The 17499-nt window shown below is 41.0% G+C and overlaps 1 protein-coding gene across 1 annotated transcript; it reads left to right on the top strand.

Annotated features, from left to right (window-relative positions):
* Positions 1-127: 127 nt before the first annotated feature.
* LOC105186258 (relaxin receptor 1) lies at positions 128-14360 on the top strand. Its single transcript, XM_083287591.1, is given in 24 exon segments — positions 128-287; positions 289-344; positions 944-1042; positions 1118-1220; positions 1347-1418; positions 1513-1584; positions 3654-3797; positions 4508-4576; positions 4646-4717; positions 4804-4875; positions 6309-6380; positions 6624-6695; positions 6935-7006; positions 7114-7184; positions 7523-7548; positions 7551-7686; positions 8933-9015; positions 9018-9080; positions 9398-9548; positions 10312-10441; positions 10918-11111; positions 11329-11375; positions 11378-11489; positions 12517-14360. Coding segments are annotated over 24 exon segments (2181 nt in total). The 5' UTR covers positions 128-255; the 3' UTR covers positions 12678-14360.
* The last annotated feature ends 3139 nt before the right edge of the window (positions 14361-17499 follow it).

The raw sequence follows: 17499 nt of genomic DNA on the forward strand, positions 1-17499 counted from the left end.
AAGGCACACGCGATGAATTTTATTCGCACGCATCGCTGGCCGAGAGAGAGAGAGAGAGATCCGACGGGACACGCGCGCGCGCGCGCGCCTTAGGGAGCTTTCCACCGGGCGGATAAATCCAGCTGGGGTGTCACACACAGTTAACGCGCGGAGCGCTAGCACGCTGCACATCTCGCCTCCTGGACGAGGCACGTCGATTCGAACTTGAAGACTTTGGACGATCGAGTTTGCAGCGATTATAAGCAAGGGGACATCATGAGGTACAGATACGTTTGCATCGTCGGCTTTACTCGTTGTAACGCTCTGCCTGCTGTACTCTGGACTCATGTACTACATCGGCGAAGGTATCTGCAATTCAGGTGTCCTTGTCGTTGATTTGATTCTCGCCGCTCCGGAGAGATTTCGATTAACACAGGCGCGCCGGGGCGCGCACGTGTGCTTCAACTCCGCGACGCCACGGGCGCGCGACTATCTTGGGATTTGATTCATTACGTAGTCGGAATTCGCCGGATTAACTGTGTTCCCGTGGGCGTACGCTGGTACACAAAGTACAACTCATCTTGATCCCGTTTTCAGCCGACCCTTGCGATAATTGCTTATTTCTTCCGCGAGTTTTCTCAAGTGTCCACCTTGGTTCTGTCTCTTCGGTATTTATTGGTCTTTGACTAAATTATAAGTATTTTGTATATAATTTTTAGTTTTATACTCACACAGAGACTGAAATAGAGACTCGTTATTGCGAGAAATGGTAAATACATAGAAAAGGGTATACCTCACCGATTTTTTTCACTTTGAGATATGCATTATTTTGGCAACCAGCGGTAACGTGCATTTTTAGTCGCGGTTCATTAAATATGAAAGAAAAAGAAACATTTAGACATCTGCAGGTTTCCAATAAATAATTTCACTTCCTTCTCTAATCGGTAACTTTACTTGCACGCAGTTGACATGCACGGTATGTGGAATTTCTCCATAAAAATCAAGGACTGGGAGGACCCTGGAAACTGCAGTAATATTATCAAACATATAAATATAAAAAAAAGTAAATATGAATATAAATATAAAAAATATAAATAAATATAAATATAAAAAATATTTCATTTGTTTCTCTTTGCAGGCACGTTTAACGGATCCGACGGGTGCATTAACTTCAGGTGCAATATATTTTGCGAGAAACGCACTAACGTGCCGCAGGACTTGTCGACGAGTATCGTAATGCTGTACGTTTCGCACAGATTGTACTTTTGCAACAACGTTACGTTATATGCGGAGCGATTCCTCGCGAAGCAGCTCTGCTGACTCATTTATCATGTCGTCAGTATAATATTAACGTGAGACTTTTACAGACACATGCGCAATAGTTCGCTCACGCGTTTGCCCTGTGATGCGTTATCGAGATACCCGAATATACGTTCATTGTAAGTTGCATTGTAATGTGCGCCCCTTCTATGTGGCGAAAGAAAAATAATTTGCAAACGTTGTACAAAGCGTTGGAATTTTCTGTAACTTCAGGAATCTTCATGCAAACAGTGTAACCGAATTGGAAGTGGGGATGTTCCTTCGACAAAGTCGATTGATTCGATTGTGAGTACCTGCGTAATCTACAGGGTGTCTGAATTTTGAGTGTCTGACACCGCTCGTGTACAGGTAGAACTCGTTAAATTCAAATCCTACCATTATCCTTGTCATTTTGCAAAATACTACGTAAAATGTCGAGGTATAATTCTCGTCACAGCTATCTTAAATTATAACGTCAAAAGCAAGAAGAGAAGTACACTGTAAAAATTTTTACAAAGTACTTCGAAATAAATAGATGTACCCACCAAATGACGCTTGCAATCGAGCATATCTGGAAAATGGTCGGAACATTTTCCTTAATATCTCTAGTAATCGATAAATGATTGCAAAAAAGTTACGTTAAAAAGATTACATATACATACGTCACGTTAATTTTACAGTAATTGATTGATTATCAGGGCAAGAGGAACTGTTTGACAAATCTACTCGATCAATTACGAGCGTCGTTTTATGAATATATCCTTTCATTTCAACGTGTGCTCTCTCGCTTTCGACGTCATTAATCAAGAGTCGCAGGAGACGAGAAATTACGTAAATTGTAGTAATTGGTCAATCGACGCGCGCGATGCGATAGAATCATCAATTATTATTCAATATTGCCAACAGACAATTGTGAGCCTCGGCCGTTTTCGAAAGTTTCCTTTAATTTTATTTTTTTTTTTATGGGATTATATAACCTTTTTCATATAAATTAATTTCGGCGTGTAAAAATATTGGAATAAAATCACCAATAAGTGAATGTTTCTCGGAATATTTAAATTCTCCGTAGTGAAACGGCAGAGGCTTTTTGTATGTTCATTTTCATCCGATCTGCATGCGAGCGTTTTTCCACTACTTTTCCACCTCAGACACCCTATATATACTTTATATTTTAACAGGGCTAGGAAAGTTACTTTGTAAAAGTATTTAGTTACAGTTATAGTTTTTTTCACTGAAAAAGTAACTAGTTACAAGTTACTGGCTCTGAAAAATAACAATAATGTTACAGTTATAGTTATTTAGAAAGTAACAAGTCGTTACTTTTCAATTACTTTTATTACAATAATTGTGCCGTTATTTTAAATTTCGTAATTGTAAAAATTCCTTCAATTTTATATAAAAGTTGTTTATTGATTATTATATATTCCTCATATTGTATACAATTTTTACAAATTAGATTCATTAATTTAAACAATTCATATTTATTCTTTTAGACTATTAATAACAATTGTAAGAAAGTGAAAGAATTTGATGAGGATAATAAATACTAAAAATACTAAAAGTAATCTTAATATCAAAAATTAGATTTTTCCATTAAAAAATATATTGATATTTTATAAATAAAGACTTACACTTACATATGTTTTCTTAAATTTGCAGTTAAAGTCCTACTTGCATGAATGCAATTTTGTGCCAGCGCAAATTTTGCAGAAAAATGCCCAGTTGTTCTCGTTTCCAAATTTTTGCTGTAACTCGAATATTTCTGCATATGCTGACTATGCATTTTACAATCCTTCCCCGAAGATTGAGATATTTTATCCATTGCTTGAATTTTTTATATAACTGAAACCACGCAACGGACTTCACGCTGAACGCAGGTTATGTTAACGAATATAGACTGGCGACGCGCGACGAAAATGTCCAATAAGCGTGCAATTTTTTTGAAAGAAATACAAGTTGCATTCGGAGAGGAGACTATCAGCGGTATTCCATCATTTTATCCTTGTTTTACATTTAATGAGCGACAAAGATAGATGACGCAATAGCGCATTTTCCAAATGCAGCCAGAGTAACTGTATGCTTATTGGACATGAAGCATTATCGTGTTATCGTGCTGACCAGAAACTTAAGTTTGAAATATATAAAGTAACTATTAAATTAGTTACTAGTTATCAATGTAGCTAAGTCAAGTTACAGTTATAGATGGAAGAAAATGCTACGAAGTTGAGTTATAGTTACCGCAAAAAAATAACTGTAACTGTAACTTTGTCACAGGTATAACGAGTTACTTCCCAGCCCTGTATCTTAACAATTTATAATTCCTCTGAAGATACTGAAGACGCAACTGAGCCGAAACCGTTCGTTTATGTGCACAGAGATCTCGGTAAAAATAAGATCAGAGAGATACAGCCTGGGCATCTGAAGGGGCTAACCGAGCTGCAGACTCTGAAACTGGAGCAAAACAAGATTGCGGAAGCGGATTTTTCCGACCTGGAGAATAGCACCGACTTATCGAACATGTAAATCGTCGTGCGATACAAGAGTCTATCTAAAATTATTTCAAACGTAACGGCCGATCTCGATCTGTTAAATTCCTCACGAACTGAATGCTTGTTATTTTTATCGGCGTCTGCTTTTTCCTTTCTCTTTTTTTTCTTTAATCCAACCGTCTATGTAACGTTAGCTCGTAGACGAGGGCGTTACGCGCGGCTTTCCCGTTTGACGTCGGAGTTATATGACGTTATCACCGGAGAGCTTATATTCTGCTCCATTTATTGAGCCGCTTCATTTGCAAATATTACCGTCCGCATTTTTCACTATGTTCAGCCTCGTAACTCGCGAGAATCGCACTCGGCCATTAGTCTCCGAGTAATCTAATGTGCGCGTGATAAGCGCGCGTGCGGTACTATTTGGTGTAATCAGCGCATCGGGCCAGCCAGGAGATTCGTTATGAAAATATAGATTCGCTTGCAAATTACTTCCTCGGTGCGCGCAGCAAGTTAATCGCGATAACCTTCGTATGGAGGACAGCGACTAATGTATAAAGTCCGAGCGGCGATTAGACGAAATCGCGCCGGGAATTCCAGCCGTCTGTGTCGTATCGTTTCCATCGAGGTGCAGGCGAATTCCACGCACCGGTGGAATCGATGCTGATTCGCGTGGCTTGGAAGTCGGCTTGCTTTTGTTCGCAACGATTACCTCGGCGGATTATCTCTCCGTTTACAAATAGAGACTTGACGGGCAACCTGTTGACGACGTCCACTCTGAGGCTCCCACGATGGTCGACGCTGACGACAATGTGAGTCCAGCGGGTGTTGAGTGCGCGTTCGCACGTGCGCGTTCCCAATTTTCCGAAGTAACGTTTCAGAGTGTTGAGCAAGAATCGCTTCGAGTCGATAACGGAAGACCTGTTCGCCGGATGCCCCGATTTGAAATTACTGTACGTACGTAAGTAGATTACGGAAGCGATTGCTGTCATTGTTAATGAGAGCCGTGCGAGCTGCTAACGGAGCGACGATGATTCAGGAGGATGGAGCACAATGGCATTAGCAGCGTCGACGAGCGCGCGTTCCGCGCTCTACGGCGGCTTGTCATGCTGTAAGTTCGCGGATGTTTAATAATAATGCAGCTCGATCGCGATCGGTGCAACTGCCGGCGCCGGCTCTCTCTCTCTCTCTCTCTCTCTCTCTCTCTCTCTCTCTCTCTCTCTCTCTCTCTCTCTCTCTCTCTCTGTGTGTGTGCCGCACGTTAACGTTACACGCCGAAACGCGCGATTAATTTCAATTAACAGCTCGAGCCAAAATTGGCAGAAAACATGTTTAAAACAAGAGAACAAACATTTTTTTCGTTTAAAGCTGCTTTTTATGTTTTAAACAAGTGCAAAAAACACGATTAAGGCTGATGATTTCTAATACTCGTTTCCCTTATAACACGGTTAGTTCTCTAGAAAATCAACTGCGGGTCATCAATGTTTCCTTTGATTTTGATTGGCGGCCATTTTTAGGACCTTTAATTCCATCAGTTCAGTTTTAGACGGAAAAAATTCAGTTTTTAGACGAAAAAATATAATATATTAAATAAACTATGATAAATATGTATATATATGTATCATATATCATATAATAATTAATTTTTATAAACGTGCAATATGATGTACAGAGTGTTCCAAAAATCCCGGAACGGCCACATCTGGAAAATAACGTATTTTAGAGAAAAATGTTTTATATTAAAGTTGTAGAATTTCAAATGACGCGTTGCATGCAACAATGTTAATACAACCTTGAATAGAGAGTGAAGTGGAAATTTTCAAAAGTCATCGAGTTGATAAAAATTAAGAATAGCGTATTTCTTAAGACCAAATAGAGTAGAACAAAGTCTAGCACCACTTTTTCTTCCGACAAATAGTTGCCGAGATATCGTAAACTAAATATCGAAAAAGTTTTCCTTAAGTATTTCAGAAAATATTAGGCAAGTAAAAAAATATTTCAGACAAAATTTATCCAAATTCATTGATAGAAAAAGATGATATGATAAAAAAACGGGGGTTTCCGTTTAAGAATTTTAAAGTGATTTTTACATGACCTTGACAGCACTATTCAGGGTCATGTTAATATTGCTATGTAATGCGTCATTTGAAATTCTAACACTTTTGTATAAAACATTTTTCTCTAAAATGCTTTATTGTCAAGATATTTAGCCGTTCCGGGACTTTTGAAATACTCTGTACATATTTGTGTGTAACATTGTAATCGACGATGAAATATGAAGAGAGAAAAATATTTCGTGAAAAGATAAAATTTATATCATTAATAATTTACGTCATTATTAATCGCGTTATCATTAATAGTCTATTAAAAATTTATATAAAACACTTAAGAAAAGCATGTTTAAAATTGTGGAATGTTTGAAACATGTTTAAAACCTTTGTTTTGCAAACAAAAGGTTCAAAACATGCCAATCCTGACTCGAACGCGTCTAAATGAATTGCGCCTCGATCGCACGAGTTATTCCAAATTACAATCTCATTGCAGCGACTTGGCCCACAACGAGATAGTGACGCTGCCGCCGAATGTGTTCAGACCTGTGAATAATCTGACGAAGCTGTAAGTGCGCGCGAGCTTAGCCCCGGTCTTATCACAACCCTCCCGCAGCTTTGCTTGTTGTTGTGCTTACCGCGCCGAGTTTATCCGCTCGTGAAAGTGAACTACGAAAACGTCACGAAGCGCGCGCGACCGGTTTTAATTATAATTTAAGTATGCACGCGCGCGTGTAAAGCGGAACCCGTTCGGCTAACGTAAAACACGTCGCCCCGGCAAAGAGAGCCTGATATAATCTCGTTCTTGCAGATTAATCGGTTACAATCCCGTCGGCGAGTTACCGCAGACTCTCTTTAATCCGCTGAGTAACCTTCGTTCTCTGTAAGTTGCGTCTCTCTGCGTCTCTCGGAGGAAGCTCCGTGGCTCATGTGGTATTCCTTTTTCATTTGGCGAGATATCGCGATGAGAGATGTGTGAAAATGCGATGCGAAGTGAAGCCACCCGCTGATTTTCCCACCGCATTAGCTTTATGCGCTCGACTGAGCGATTTCCGCGTTTCTCGTTAACGCGACGAACTGGCCGGTTATCTTGCTCAATGAAGCAATCACGTTACATTTCAGAAGCGTCGAAGACATCAACATGGACAATATGAACAAGAGGGTGTTCGACAAGTTGCCGAAACTCAACTTTGTGTACGTCTCTCTATTACTCGAGGTGGCTCGTTGGAAACAAAGACAAAGACAGAATATAAATCAACGCGCACACTGAACAACTAAAATCAAGTAGATTCAAATTTCAGATACTTCAAGAAGTTCCATTACTGCATGACTTACACACCAAACGTACAGAAATGCGGCCCCACTAACGATGGTAAGGCCACGTGTGTGTGTGTGTGTGTGTGTGTGTGTGTGTGTGTGTCACAATTGGAGTTTTCTGATTACCAACGATTAATTTACCGGAAAAAAAAAATCGCAACAAAAGTTACAGCGAGAGGAAAATATCTAAAAAATGAGAAATATTCACTCGGCGAATACTGATAGTATATCATAGCATATTTACTTAAATCTAAATTCTTTTACTTAAATAAAATGAACGATTTCTTTCCCGAGAGTTTACAGCGTCTAGGAAACGTGTTCTTCCTCATTTGAACGATTGTTTCTCCATCTTCTCCTCTTTTCTCAAAGCGAGTCATTCCTCTTTCTCTCAAGGCGTGTCATCGATGTCTCATTTGCTGGGCACACACCCTTGTTAAGGGTAATCGTCTGGAGTATCTCTTTTGTTACCTGTCTGGGTAATGGTCTCGTCTTGTAGGGAAGGTTCACCGTCAGGGACGAGAATCGTGTCTTGAGTATTGTCATCGGGAATCTCGCAGGTAATTATATTGGGTTGACCAATATATATATATATATATATATATATATATATATATATATATATATATATATATATATATACAGGATGTCCGGGATATTTAGGAAAGGAAAAATTGTGAAAAAATTAATCGGGTCAAACTGAGAAGAAAAGTCATGTACCATTTTGCAAAAATCGCAATAGTTATTGAGTCATCAATGATTGAAAATTATCATATCTAGAGACTCTTTTAACCCTTTGAGCCACGAATTTTTCCTTTTAACCGATTTCTATAATACTTTGTATCCAGGGATTTTCTGAGTCGCTGATTACGAATCCGTTGTCAGATTTCCGAAATTCAAAACGGCGAATCCAATATGGCGGACGTAAAATTCTAAATTCAACCAATTTCCGTGAAACTAGGTATCTAGGAGTTTTTAATGTCGCTGATTACAAATCCGTTCAAATTTTCGAAATTCAAAATGGCGTAGATATTTGGGTTTTTTTTAAATTCTCGCTTCGTTGTATTGAATCAGCCATCGTGGAATTTTGATGATGGATTCATATTTAGCGACCCAAAAACCCAAATTATCAATTAAAAAAGCTTCCAGATGTGGCAATAAAAAAGAATAATTGCACGAAAATACTTCCCGTTGTTCTCGTCTCTAAATCAAAATAAGCATTAAAACAAATTTAACCAAATATAATAAACTTTTTGTTTTAAATCACACGTTAAAACCTCAGCTTTTGTACTAAACTACGCGTTTTATGGACTATGAGTAGTCTTTTGTTTTAAAAACAGCAGAAATAATCTCCTACGGAAAGATCCGACGTTACTTATCGGCCAGCTCAATACAAAGTTTTTCTAATAACGCAATATTTTTAAATAACTCTCCACAATCTATGTCCCTTACATGTTTGAGTATCGACTATTTAGCTAAATCGTATCGATTTCGCTCAATGTTTCGTAGAAATCCGAAGAACTCAGCGAAACGCGAGCGCGAATTGCCCGCTGTAGCTCCATATCACACAGCATCTCACACACACACACACACACACATACACACAACCGTTACGCAGACGCGAGAGATAACAAGCGCATAAATAATCCGCATTCAAATGATTCGCGGTAACGCACGAATCACGAAGTGCACGCGAGTCATCGTCGTTGCGGCTCACAACAAAGCGCAACACGATGATCGATCGTGTGTATCAATGTTGGGCCCGCGATAAATCACAGGGCGGTAAGTCACGTGATCCTTTTGCAGTGTCCGACATGTTGATGGGAATATATCTCTTCATAATCGCCGTAGAAGACGTGAGGTTCCGCGATAACTACAAAGAGGAGGCGAGAGTACGTGGATGTCCTCGTGGCCCTGCACGCTTCTAGGAGCGTTGGCGATGACGTCATCCGAGGTATGCGCATTAACACCTCTCGCTGAAGCGGACGATTTTCAATTCGCAACGTACAATTATTATTTAACGGTACCGTTTGTGTCACGAGCATTCGCGCATTCCCGAGCTCGCTGAGAAAACGAGCGAAGAGTTCGCGAACCTCTAGTAGTCTTCCGCGATCGTTCCCTTCGCGAGATTTTACAACATCATTCCGAGTGTGCGACGACAGACGCGGAGATCAACCGATGATACTCGAGAATGTCGTACGTCACGAAATCACGCCGCCAAAGTGAGAGCACGAGTGATTCTCATATTCATGATTCTCTGTATTCATCCAGGTCTCCGTGCTCATCCTGTCATTCATGTCCGTGGAGCGATTTGTCCTGATCACTGCCCCTTTGAGGCGCCACCGTGCCATGACATCTCAAGCCGCATTCTTGTCGATGATCGTCATCTGGGTCGCCGGACTGATCCTCGCCATTATGCCAGGTTTGTTTTCGCAAGGGGGATGGGATAATCCTCTTCCTGTATCGAGAGCCGTTGAAAGCCGCGGAGACGCCGGAGCAAGGCAAGTCCCTCCTCATTTTAGTTCGTATTTCGAACGCCGTAACGAAGTGCCGAGTGCGTCAGGAGGTTGCATCGAAAGCCGCTATGTTTTCGTGCTTTTCGAGCATTTCTTTCAATAACAAAATGTGTGAATACATCAATCAAAGTATTCGCCCTCAGAATCCGTGCAACTTCCTAACACAGGGTGGAGAAAAAAGATGGAAACCCTTAAAAATCTCGAAAGATATAAGTTTTACAGAAAAGTGTTTCAGACAAAAGTTTATAAGGCTCAAAACGATGTATTTGCTAATCTTAACAGTTTGTTCTCGAGTGGCGTTGTTGAGTGGCGAGACAAAAGTTGTTCGAATTAATTGGTAGAAAAAGCTGATATAACAGAGAAAATGAGAGTTTCTGTTAAAAAAAGATAAGTTGACCTTAACCTGACCTTGGCAACGCCACTCGAGATTAAACTGATAAAATCACTAAATACATCGTTTTGAGCCTTATAACTTTTGTCTGAAACACTCTTTTGTAAACCTTGTATCTTTCGAGACTTTTAAGGGTTTCCATCTTTTTTCTCCTCACTCTGTATAATGAAGACTCCTCGAGAGAGAGAGAGAGAGAGGGAGAGAGAAACTTTTCCGCACACAACTCTCTCTCCTCGATCCCGAGTGAAATAAATCTCTCGTCTCTCCCGAATCGGAAGCCATCCATCTGAGGAGCAGCACGAAGTTCTACGGCGTCAACGGAATGTGCTTTCCTCTACACATCGACGATCCGTATCTGGTCGGCTGGGAGTACTCGGCCTTTATCTTTCTGGGACTTAATCTCGTCGGGTAAACGGCGCATTATTATTACGACGGCCTTGCAGTCGGGCGTAGTTACGCAATATGGAATCGACTTTTCCCGATAAGACATTACGGCTACGGTGAATCAGCGATCGTTATTGCATACTTTCGACGTAACGTAACGTATAACGCAACGGGCAACTTTGTCAGTGATATTCTTTCAGCAAAATTGCAGCCGAAGGACCGATTTCCGGAATCCCTTCCGCAATCGCGCAATCCAATCATTGGCGTTCGAATTCTCGAATGAGCTGAAGCGCGCGGTAATAGAGTATCGGGATCCGTTTCAATCCAGGAAAGAATTTAACCGAGGCGCGGCGCCGCGCGCTCTCGACTCGAGTTCTCATTTTCGTGATTACTCCGATTATTAGGTATTTCATGCGGTGCAGAGAAAAGAGAGGGGCCCGGGGGGGGGGGTCGGAGGCCGAGAGAGACCCGCGCAAGGCTATCATTGCGTTCATTTGCAGGTTGGTCATTATCGGCTACGTTTACGCCAGCATGTTCGTCAGCGTCTGGAGAACGCAACGCAACGCAACGTCGCTGTCGAACGGCGACTTCGAGTTGCCTCTGAGGTTCTTCCTCATCGTGTTGACCGACGCGGCGTGTTGGGCGCCCATTATAGCGCTGAAGATCGTCGCCATAATGAAGTACCCGGTGCCGTGTAAGCCGGAAGTCCGCGTCCCCTCCCGCTCGTTTCGCGATATATTCCGCCGAGTGACAATCGTCGCTCGACGGAAACATGGCCGCCGCGCAGATCGGACAATTCTCCACGCGGAAGGAACACCGACGCGAAGCGAGCGAGCGAGCGACGGAGTGACTCGACAGCCCGAGAGAGAGAAAGATTAAGCTTGAATAATAATCGAGCGAATAATTTGCAGCCTACGTTCACGCTTGGATAGTGATATTCTTCTTGCCGGTGAACAGCACGCGATCAACCCGCTGCTGTATACCTTCACTACGCCGAAATTTCGCGAAAGGATCAGCGGCGGCTGGTGCGGCAGGACGCTCAGATACGTATCGACGAGATACTGCGGGCAAGGTTCGTATTCGAATCACACCGCTTAGGTTAGGTTTCCACACTGTCGTAAATTTGGCTCGTTGAATGTCGACGCAACCAGGAAATGGAATCCATATAAACTAGGGCTTCAATATTTCACTCGAGTCCCAGTTTGTTCATCCGGATCCCTTCCTGATCATTTTGGACTCGAATAATTTGGATTATCCGGATTATCCGAATAGCGAGGTCACGAGCCGACGTTTTCGGGCCGAGAGCGATTTCGGACATCACTAGATAGTTTGATGTCCGAATGTTGGGAAGCTCTCGTATAAAGGACGATTGATCGCAAAGTACGATGACCGTAAGATGGAATATAAATTTGGAGATTAAAAACAATTCTATAAACAGAGATAGTCGTCTGAACGAGATTAGGTATAACCGTTATCTTGGATGTTGGATTACACGGCAATCGGACGCACAAATGTGTATTATGATGTAAATAAGCTTCTTGGATGTACAGAGCGTTTCAAACGGAGCAGGCTGGCTGTATGTTGTGTTATCTGAAACGCTCAGCTAGAAAGTTCATGTCGAGGCAACGTTAAGGGTATTAATTTCGACTGTAACGTGATTGTAACTAAGAGAATTAATATCAATTATAATTATATTATAATCAAAATTAATTCTCTGAACTCTGAACGATGTTAACTTTTTTAACTAAATAATTAATTAATCGATTATAATATAATATAAGCAATAATTTATTTTTCCCGGAATTATTCAATCCATTTGACGTTGCTTTTCCGTGAGACCATTCGAAAACAATTGTTGAAATTAATTTAAATAAATATTATCGTATATGTATTACGTTAACGTATACGTTAACATCGAAATTAATCCTTTTAATTTTGATTCGACGTTAAATTTTCGACTACTTTCGAATTTTTAGTCGCTGGTGTACACACGTAGAAACTTTTTTGTTCATTTTGACTAGAAGAATACAAGTATAGATATCGCACTTCTTTTCAAACACCCTGTATGTAGGAATTCACCCAAGATGTTTTTATCACAGATTCACAGGAACCGCCTACTGGTGTTACCAAACAAAACTCAATAACATTATTGCCCATCCGGGCTATGACGACGGCGGGAGGAAGAGGACGTCGCCGGCGTTCCAGTTACCTTAACGACAAAAGAATCCCACCTGGACGGCAGGCCACTGAAATTTCGTAAACTCATCCATTAGAAAGAGTTATGTCGCACTTTTCTCCGTTGCCAAATGTTCTACGACTCGTTAGTGCCGATATTTGTGCATCGCCTAACCTAAAAAATAAATGTATAGTTGTTGCGAATAAGCTATAAATCTTTACGGCTATCAAGCGCGTCAATACCGATATGACCGGCTGAAAATTAGCGATGGTGAGATTCTGCCTGCACAATCGTCGGGGAAGAAAATCTCTCTCATCACTGACACATTGCATTTTTTGCGTGATGATTTGTAATTGTCAAATATGCACGCACGAAAAACTAGTTTCGCTCGATCGTCGCAGAGAGCGCTTCAGCGTCGATTCAGCACAAAAACCGTCTCGTAAAATGGTTCTGCGCATTGCGTTACTTTATGTTAATTATCATGAGGATAATATCATAAGTATACTGGTTAATTCTTTACGATTTTCGACAATTTTCAATCTTCATTTAAAAATCAATACAACACAAGATTTTTGTTTTTGTTTACAAGTGGAATGTGAAACGCATCGCGTACGCTCCTTGTTGACAGCCACCGTGAACATTACTGATTATTTGAGATTATGTGCATCAAACGCCGAGCCATATGTCACTTCGAGAAGCTGAATGTCAACACTTGAAAGCCGCAAAAGAGCGGGAGAATACTTCAATTTCAAATATTGCTCCGAGCTATGTAAATTTCATCCGAAAGGATCAACCACTAAGTGTGATATATACACGTACGTTCAAAGACACGACTGGCTTTGGACGACGGTCTGTCGTTATTTATCGTCCGTTTATCGTCGACTGGCTTTGCCCGACTAGAATGCACCGTTATCGCGTTTCCCAATTCCGTCAGTTCAGCTTTATCGGAAGCACGGGAGCTCGGCGAGACACCGACGAGCGCGCTCTTATCCCCGTTTTCTTAGCCGCAATCGCAACGAGGGCAATAAAAGGACACCCGCTTTGTTTTCTGAATGTATTGTTTCGCGCATCGGTGATCCCGGCATGCGGATATTTCAATCGCGCGCGATCGTCTCGGCGATGGCCCGCACATGGCCGAGTATCCACCCACGTGTAGGAATCGTGCTCGAAAACGCACATAAATTATTTCCCGACGAAGTCGGAATCGCGAGCGCGAGCGCGCGCGCGCACGCGAAAAATTTACGACATCGATTCTGATGTACCGGCAAATCATGCTCCACGATGTGGCACCGTTATGCAGGCTCGACATCACTTGTTCCGTATTATTATTGCGAGATGAGAAATTTATCTTGCGATGCGGGCGGGACTTTTTCGCGGCTGCGCCGCTGTACGCTCCGAAACGAGTACTGCATCATTGAAATAAGCTCGATTAGTCGCGGCCCGAGACGCATCATCCCTCGCCGAGTGTCTTACGAAACGATCGTGAATGATAAGACCGCAAAGACGCGCGATGAAGCACGAAATCAGTCAGACGATTGTCTTCTTTTTCCGGGCAAGCGGACGCGGACGTATCTCTCATAGGTTTGAACATACTTGTGTGTGTGTGTGTGTGTGTGTGTGTAATAGGTTTTTTTAAATACAGAGGTGAGTGAAAATTCAGCCGATAATATTTTTTAATTGTTGCCACTAGATAGCAATATATTGCACAGCGATGTCCTGCTAGGATTTATAATGTTCATAAATACCTTATTGACCATTTATGCTTAAATAAAAGAAATTTTTTTTTTTTACAGTGAAAGGTTATTATTTTTCCCTTAAAAAATGCATGATTGATGATTTAAAACTGTTTTACACATTGCTACAAATTTTCACTAAATATTTGTAATTCATTTACACTAAAAAAAAAAAGTTATGGGTGGAAATTCATTGATTCGATGATTTTAACTGTTTTTTAACTGTTGCCATTAGATAGCGGCTCAAATAAAAGTTTCTTTTTTACAGTGAGAAAGGTTATTATTATTTTCCTCTAAAATAACTGTATATGATTTAAATAAAAACTGTATATGATTAATATATGATTTAAAACCGTTTCACGTATTGTTACAAATTTTTACCAGATATTTCTAGTTAGTGTATGCTCAAAAAAAAATAAAATTATAGGTAAAAATTCATCCGATGATGTTCTTTAACTGTTGCCACTACAGAGCAGCTCAAATAAAAGTTTTTTTTTACAATGAAAAGCTATTATTTGTCCTTCAACAAATTGCATGTGACTTAAAACTGTTTTACGCGTTGCTACAAATTTTTACCAGATATTTGTAATTCATGTACATTCAAAAAAAAAATTAAAAAAATTATGAATGAAAATTCAGCCGATACTTTTTAACTATTCCCACTAGATGGCTGAAATAAAAGATCTTTTTTTCAGTGGAAGGTTATCTTTCCTTTAAAAAATGGTATATGATTGAAAACTGTTTTCTACGTTGCTACAAATTTTTATCAAATATTTGTAGCTTATATACACCCAAAAAAGAAATAATAAAAAATTATGAATAAAAATTCATCCGTTCGGTAATACAAAACATCCGTGTTCTAAAATAGAAATTTGCCAAAGACGGTTAATGCCCCTCTCGGTAAAACAATAATCGACACGCAATGATTACGGAAAATAATATGTCGGACAATATCGCATATCGTGGCAAAGATAAATAAAAAAACAGCAACAATACGCGACATCTCTCTCTCTCTCTCTCTCTGGAGGATGGAGGGAAGCGCGAAGCGTCTCAAGCGTTTGAGAAGCGGGATCGCGGAAACTCCGGCGGAAAGTAGGAAACACATCCGCGCGATCGCTATACTTAACGTTTATTCGCGCGAAATCATGCGAGGCGCAATCTTCTCGACTGCGATCTATTAAAAACACGCGGATATAAACCGAACGGCCGATGCAACGATATCCGACTTCCGACTTTCGGGAGGCTTACAGTCGGCCGTAAATCACGCGAACGGCCGAGAAAAATGCATCTCGCGAGCACTCTACGATCTACCGGCACGTGGGTTGGCTCTTACGCGATATAATGTGTAATTTATGGCGGATGGCCAATGGTAAGGTCCCGTTAAGGGGCCTCGATACTTCGCTCGAGACAGACCGCCTTTTAGGACTGACTTTTCTTCCGCCTTCAGCTGCTAAGATTTCTTCAGCTACAATACAATTACGTCCCGCGACGTGGGCGGGTATGCGTTATGCGATCATCCACGAAATCGTGCCGGGATAAGAAAAAGAAACACACACACACACACACACACACGCACACACTCCCTCGCTTTTCTCACCAAGCATCGTGTAAGGGTGAGGCAAAAACGGATGTGACGCACAGCGCGCGAATATCGTTGAATTGTACCGCGTCGCTATCTTCGCTCGGCCGATCGAATGATAATTGGCCGTTGTCGGAGCGGCTGTGTTTCCATTTCTCCCCTTTCCGCGGTCGAGGAAATTTCTCGCAAGGCAATTTATTGCATTCGGTATATCTTAACGTTTGTAGCGCGGCGCAGCACTCAACGATTCGACTCGTTCTGTTATTGTACGCGCATTTCTGGTAGGCTGCACTCGTAGGCGTGTCCGCGCTAGTATTATCGCGACATGATTTCGAGACGAACGTCAGCGCGCGCACTCGGCGCGCACATGACAAAGTGCCTTTTCCGATAACGGTGCGCCAGGACGGCCGGAAGGCGGAGAACGTGAAGGAATTCACAATGAACGTGCGATATACTACTATACGCACAAGGCAGCTCCCGGGGGCGGGGGGCGATAGAAGAATATTCCGCGGGCACACACGGCGCGCGCGAGGCGAAAGCGAGGCGAGCAACAAGAGATCGCGCACAACCTTCCGAAGGCCTTCTCTCCCGAGAACCGCCGCGGGAGAGCGACCTATCAGCGGCGCAGGGAGCGCAGAAAACGAGCGCGGTGGATCGAAACGGTGAAAAAGGTGGACATCGGGCCAAAATTAAAAGTTCGAATTTTCACAACTTCATCTATTAGAATGTATTGTAAAATAGTCCCAATATATGATCGGAATGCAGAAAATATCAAGTAATGAGTGATATATTTAGATACTGTAAGTATCTAAAGTCTCGGGTTTCTGTGATAAGTAAAATGTGTTGAGCATAAGTCGTCCATTTGCGTTCGCTGTATTTTATATAAATAATTATCGAGCCTTGTCTATCTTACGGCACAACAATTCTATGGTTCTTCAAGAACATTTTTATCATATCCGTTGCCAGATTTCGTTATATTTTACACTGATTACCGTTACATTTTTCTCTGATGGTGAATCAGAACGAAATCGTAACTCAACTCGTACGTGTTTATTGAATAATTAAAAGAAATGTCCATATTTGTCCAAGATCTATTAAGTAGGATTTTGAAAAATCATTCATATAGTAAAAAACCATATAGGTTTCAGGTGCGATCTCGTGCGATCTTTTCTCCTATACATCGTATAGTGAATAGAAATCATCTAACTTATTATGTATTATACAATTGTACATGAATGAAAATTCGATTCGGAGACAGAATTTCGCGACAGAAATCAATTGTAATGAAAATTTCAGTAAAATTTCTATTTATATTTCCATAATATTTTTCCATAACAATATATTTTTTTTATATTTTTTATATATTGAATTTTAAATATTCCTGTTTGTTTTCAAGTCAGCGTCACGTAGATAAGAAGCAAGACATAAATTTTTTTTCGATCTGTTGCAACGGATTGAAAAAGAATCGCAAAATTTCGAATAGTGCTTTCGTTTAATCCAGTTCTATTCATACACACGTAATCAAAGGATTTGCGAAGAACCTCTATGCTGTGTTATTATTATTCCTGGCTGCTTTCACGAATTTTGTTTTACA

This window comes from Harpegnathos saltator, unplaced genomic scaffold (genome assembly GCF_003227715.2).
Source record: "Harpegnathos saltator strain DR-91 unplaced genomic scaffold, Hsal_v8.6 scaffold381, whole genome shotgun sequence".
NCBI classification, from domain to species: Eukaryota; Metazoa; Arthropoda; class Insecta; order Hymenoptera; family Formicidae; genus Harpegnathos; species Harpegnathos saltator.